This window comes from Porites lutea, chromosome 11 (assembly GCF_958299795.1).
Source record: "Porites lutea chromosome 11, jaPorLute2.1, whole genome shotgun sequence".
NCBI lineage: Eukaryota > Metazoa > Cnidaria > Anthozoa > Scleractinia > Poritidae > Porites > Porites lutea.
The window spans coordinates 15,531,236-15,537,508 of NC_133211.1; the positions used below are offsets into that span (position 1 = coordinate 15,531,236).

Below are 6,273 nucleotides of genomic sequence, written 5' to 3' on the forward strand. Positions count from 1 at the left end.
TCTAAGTAGAGCAAGAGCAATGTACTGCTTATTTCCATATGTGTACGTTGAGGCTTCAGCACCTGCTTTTCTTAAAACATGAAAAGAGATACACTACACTGATCATGGTTACTGCGCAACAGGAAATCAAATAGCACGCAGTTGTATCATGGTGTTACCTAATTTCTTTACCAACCAGATTGATAATGATATGAATTTTTCCAAACAACGACTGCAACCGTTTAAAATAATTTACTGTAGTCTGTTTTGTCCGTTAGTGCGTCAGGTCTTAGCTACCTGAAGTTATGTCCTAGTTGTGATTTTGTATTTTGTTGTAATTCTGACACTAAAATTGTTTTTATATTGCTCCTAAACGTTTCTTTTTTATTACTGAGGTATGTGTATATAACAAAGACTTTATAAACTTCAGTTAAGAAACTCTTTTAAAAACGATCGCATCTTTTTCAACAAATCGAAACAACGCTTATGCCTTCGATTTAACAATTTGTGACCAGCAGTATTAGCCCCCGCAAGTTATTACCAGCAGGAGTTCAGCCGCAGGTCTCGGAAGAGCTTGAAAAACGTCGTGGTCTGATTAGAGAGTTTACAAGTCAAACATCTCGAAAATCGTCACGGAATTTTTCGGAATTTTCCAAAAAAATTGTCACTGTATTACTCAAATGCGGGACACCCTAATCAGGAATTTTTCACAGTCATTTACGGCCTTTTTATTGCTCTTGAAACAGGACTGTTGGAAGCAGCGTCTCAAGACATCCATGGTACGGTATAAAATGGGCTTCTGGCGCAGTTGTTGTCACATGATCATAGAAAATGAAAATTGGGAGTGGCGGGTTTCCCCCAGATACGATTTTCCGTTTCTTTCTTAGTTTTTTCATTGCTGATCCAATATCAGTAAAGTTGCGGAATAGAGACGTAAGTAACCTGAGATCAGGCCCAATTTGAGCGGTTCTCATACATTCTCTCTAACTGCTACTCGTTTCGGCATGCCCGCCGGAATCTTAATAACAGAGCGAAACGAAAATAGAGCCTGATCTCAGGTTAAGAGGTAAGTCGAACAAACATAACATTGGCTGGAGTTAACCGGCTACGTCAACCACTGGCCATGGCCTCTTCAGCGTTGTAGAAGAGCTGAGGAGAGGGGAAGTGTCCACTGCCCTTACGAGGCGAGGCTGTGTGAGAAGAAGTTATTTTGATAAGAAAATGATCTTTTATTCTCATGCAAATACAGTCGACTCTCTCTTAACGGACACCTCCCTAAAACGGACACCTGGAGTTGGTCCCTGCCTTTCTTTACTCCCTTTATTTGACTCTCTATGAGACGGACATCTCTTAGACTGTTCACAGTCCTCTATTTTTCCGTAAGATCATTGAGATCGAGAGCTTTGCGTTACGGGCTACCCATCTTGCATGAGTGTCAAAACTACCTAGGGGGCTATAATCCACGACGCCCGCCCCCTCGATACATTTGAAAATCAAGATAGCCGTGACGGTAAGAAGCGGTGTATCTAAACGATATCGCGAAAAAATAGGGGACTGTGAACAGTCTAGACATCTCTCTAAGACAGACACTTACTGCCGGTCCCAAAGGTGTCCGTCTTAGAGGGAGTTGACTGTAACACTCATTTTCACAAGAAGGGTTTTGCACTTAGCCTCGTTTTGAACGTGAGAGGTTTTGGAACTATCTCGGAAATGGCCCATTATTGCTAGTGTTATTGGAGCACCCAACATGAGCCTCTAATAGCCTGCATAAGAATCGTTTCCGTGCGGTTTCGGAGCAAAGAACGAGGAACGAGAGTCAAAGACCGCGCGAAAAATGGCGCGAGTAAAAAAGCGGGGAGGGGGACTTGCTTCCCCACCCCCCTCTTTCGTTTTTTGGCTGTCGTTTCATTTCTCGCGCGGCCAAAGCCGAAAATCCCGTTCCTCGTTGATACGCAGGCTGTGAGAGGAGCGTACTCTGCCAACTTGGGTTAAAATTTCAGAATTTATGAGACGCCGTCTCTATTGAACTTAGTATGGAGGAACTGAGTGGTGAGAAAGAGCCTCAGGAAGTCTGTCACAAGTTTGTGGAAACTCAATCTGGTTCGTCAGTTGAGCGGTCTCTTCTAGTAGATTTAGAACCCATCAGTGAAGCTGAACAATCTTCGTTTTGCGTTGAGCTGATGAAGCGACTCAACATGCAACGACAACAGTCCTATTTCTGCAACATCACCTTAGTAGCGAAAGAAGGGAGAGAATTTAAAGCCCATAGAAATGTGCTGTCGGCTGCGAGTCCGTTTTTTTCAAAGCTTCTTCAGAGCGAGATGAAAGAGAAAGAGGAAGGAGTCATTCGGTTCGAGGAGATTTCGAAATCGATCCTCTCAGATGTTTTGGAGTTCATCTATACAGGAAGTGTCGAGATAAATGAAAAGAATGCCAGGGATCTAATAATCGCAGCCGACTATTTACTGCTTGAGTCTTTGAAAATCATTTCCGGGCGATTTCTAGAGAAGCAAATGACCACCTGTAACTGCATTTCAACTTTTCACTTTGCCGAGAAATATAGATGTGAAGAACTTGTTCTTCGTAGTACAAAGTTCATTCAAGACAACTTCACTTCCGTGGCAAAGGCAGACGAATTTTTAAACTTGGAAGCCGAAGAAGTTGAGAAGTGGATTTCAAGTGAAAATATTTTGGTTGCAGCTGAAGAAGATGTGTTCAGAATAATAGCTAACTGGATCGAGCAAAACAAAGGCGAGCGAAAAGACAAGTTTGAGCAGCTTTTTCGTCATGTCCGACTAGTATTGCTTTCGCGTGACTTTCTGTTCTCTGATATTGTGACAAATGAACTGGTAACAGAACATTTTTCTATTTTGAGGCGGGTCACGGATGCTATTAGGTTAGTTCGTGCTACAAGTGAGGATACTCAAATTCAACTGGCGAGAAGAAGGCTTGAAACACATGCCATTGTAGTACGTGGGGGAAAGAAAACTTACTGTTACCTTCCCGAGAAAGATGAATGGAAGCGATTAGCGGACGGAGTATCAGAAGATCGAAACCACACTACACAGTTGATAAAATTTCGTGATCAGCTGTACAGCTTTCCTCGGAGACAATATGATGACACAGAAAGATATGATCCCGTTTTTAACACTTGGACGACATTAAGGTTATCCCGTCCTGTTCAGAAACTCTCGTTGGCTGTTCTAAATGGGCAAATCCATGCTATATACCGTCCTAACTACCGATCTAACCCTGTGATTCAAAGATATGATATAGAGTTGTGCACCTGGGAGACTCTGTCATCTTCTCAGAACTTCCACTACAGTGATGAATCATGTGTTGTTGCCTTTGGCAACTGCCTGTATGTTCTTGGTGGATATAGTGATGAAGCTGGCAGATTTGACACTGCAAAAGGGAAATGGGAGGAAATTGCATCTATGCAAACTAGGATGAACAGTCCCTTTGGTGTGGTTATTCAAGGGAAGATTTTTGTTTGTGATACAGGCTACAAATGTGCTGTGTACGAGGTTTCCACCAATGAATGGCAAACCATGGCAAGTTTGACTAAGTGGGACGAGGATTCCCCATTTTGTTCGCGTAGTTTGGTGAGTCTGAACCAAACACTTTATGCAGTGGGTACAGTCCGAAACGATTTTTTATCAGAGCCAGACAAGATGGTTGCAATTGAAAGCTATGATCCCAAACTAAATAAGTGGATCCAGAAGACCTCCATACCTCTCAACAAGAGCTCTGAGGAGGAAACTTATTCATTTCAATGTGCTACATTAAAACTTTCTAAAGGAATGCTCTGCCGATCAAAAATAATTAAAATTGATACATGACCAGGTGACAGCAACATTTCTTTAATATTTGCAGTGAAAAATGTTATTTCAGTGTTCAAGAAGGATGAGTGAGACGTGTGTCTCAAACAATACAAATAAATTTTCTATTTTTCGGGAATCGTTTTAGCTTCTGGTAACCCGTGAAGTAGATTCAGGGGATCCCATTATTCTCTCTTTCTTCTGGTAATAGTTATTTTCAATGTTTAGCTTATTCCTGCAGGCCCTCTTAGGTTATGCTAGACAAAAAAAAAAATAAAGAAAAACAAAATGAAAAAAATGAAAGCTTTTGGCCAAGATTGATAAAGCAGATAAATAGAAGAGCACAAACAATATATGTGAAACAGTAATGCTAAATTGTACGATTTTATGCTAATCCTATTGCTTTTTGTTTATTTAAAGCATCACTATTTTGTACAACTTAGTCATTTGCTTTTGACCGAAATTCTGTTTGCACTCTAAACTTCATTGTTATTTCAAATTTTAGCTAATAAAGAATCCAGACCTATCTGCTTTAATATTTGGTTTGACTGAATTTTCTTTTAACGAAATGCTTGTGTCACTTCAATATCCCAAGAAAAACATGATGAGACAACAAGAAAGTCGCCCTTTTACAACTGCAGGAAAATCATTTGAAAGGAATTATATTTTGCGTGGTTATTACATTCGTGTTCACAATGAAGGCACGATTTGTAAAAATCTATCACGTTTCCTATATTTATATGCTGATTTTGTAATAGATTAGGTTAGTGCCATTGTTATGCAAAGTAACTACCGAATTAGCACCCACCTCAAATAAGGGTCCATCCTAAGGGCAGAAAAAGTTAATTAGCGTCCAGCCTCAAAGAAGCGCCCACCCCCACCCCACCCCCCTCTCCCTCCGACTCAAATTCAAATAAGCTGTATCTGCTTCTCGGGCGACTAACCTATTTGCCGACGTTACGATTTCGGACATCGAGGAATTTTAAGTGACCATGAGATTGAAATTGATATTGATAAGTACTAATAAGAGAGTTCCCCGAAGATGTAGTTTTCATCAGAGTATTTTACAGAAACCTTGCTTTGTTATATCTTCCCGTTTTGTTATTACCATTTGTTGTTTTGTTGCAAAATAAAAATACTACTCTTGCTGAAAATGGTGAATATTCAATAAGCGCCCAGCCTCAAATAAGCGCCCACTCTCAAGGCCCAAAAATTTAATAAGCGCCATGGGCGGTCAATCGAATAAATACAGTAAGTCTTCACTCTTAACAGAGTATTGTTACATACATTTTAATAATTACTTTGTAGAGCATATAAGAGGAGATATGAGGTTGATGGGGGGAGGGGGGGTCATCACGTAAATACTGATAAAGAAGGGAGGTCACTTGCTATATACATGGTTTGCAGGGGGGGTCTTACAGAAATCTTGATCTTTCCAACATATTTTTCCCTCCCTCACCTCTACATAAACAATGACCGTTCCCTTAGTCTGGGCTTCTTCCTTTCAAGCATGCTAAGGCATGACCCAAATCCTAATTTGCATAATAGCTGCAAAGAGTCATAACTTTAAGATAATTTACGTAAACATGATGAATCTTGGTAATAAATAAAAAATTGACATCGTCAAGTTAGTGTTCTGTTTAAAAGGGGAAATTTTGCGTCACGTGAACTGTTATAGCAGTTTTCTTACGAGAAGAGAGAAGTGAAAATGGGCCGCCGAGATAACATGTAACGGGTATATGTTAAAACGCCAACGTTTCTCCCCTCACGAATCTATCCAGAATGGATGACTATACCATTCACCGTTAAAGAATAATTTTTTCAAATAGGTCACGTGACCATTTCTTTCTTCTAATAACTTCTTAATGAAATAAGATTTTCCTCCGTCCTGGACCGAATTTGAAACTATGCACCAAGTCAATGAATACAGCATGGTTTTTTGCCTGTCACAGTTAAACACCATTGGCCCATTTCATTTTCTTCTTTTTCTTTAATCATGACTTCATCAAACACTTGACCACAGTTTAAAAACCCTTAAAATTATGTGGATGATGAATTATTTCTGCTTCGTACTTCAAATGGTCGAAGGAAGCTAACTTCTTTGTGGGGGATCTAAGGGCGCTTTCCATTTGTCAAAACTGACTGGCCAGACCATTCCAGTAGTAACAAGAATTTTACTTTTAATCACAACTATCCAACTAGATCAGTCAAAACCTAAATACTAATGCACAAAGGAGATGGTGTTTCAGCAAAAACGCTTGGGAAAAAGCTATTTCATTGTCAGAATGACTGCTCCAGCCATGGTCCTGCCGGCCAGTTCCGACTTTTGGAAAGCACTCTAAGATCGGGGAAAGGGTATGCCTTAACATGCTTGTCATGAGCTGTTTAGCAGTCGATAGCTGAACTTGCAACTTCATTCCTTCGGCGAAGCGCGATGATTCGCGACGCTCAGGAGGGTCCCTAAGTTGCTTTT

The 6,273-nt window shown here is 40.4% G+C and overlaps 1 protein-coding gene across 1 annotated transcript; it reads left to right on the plus strand.

Annotated features, from left to right (window-relative positions):
• Nucleotides 1–1,900: 1,900 nt before the first annotated feature.
• LOC140952854 (kelch-like protein 11) lies at nt 1,901–4,405 on the plus strand. Its single transcript, XM_073402307.1, has one exon. It carries the CDS (start codon nt 2,013–2,015, stop codon nt 3,819–3,821), a length of 1,809 nt encoding a protein of 602 aa, XP_073258408.1. The 5' UTR covers nt 1,901–2,012; the 3' UTR covers nt 3,822–4,405.
• Nucleotides 4,406–6,273: the final 1,868 nt, after the last annotated feature.

Bases quoted from the DNA above. Each gene is read 5' to 3' on its own strand.
- LOC140952854 (XM_073402307.1), top strand. From the start codon at position 2,013: ATGGAGGAACTGAGTGGTGAGAAAGAGCCTCAGGAAGTCTGTCACAAG.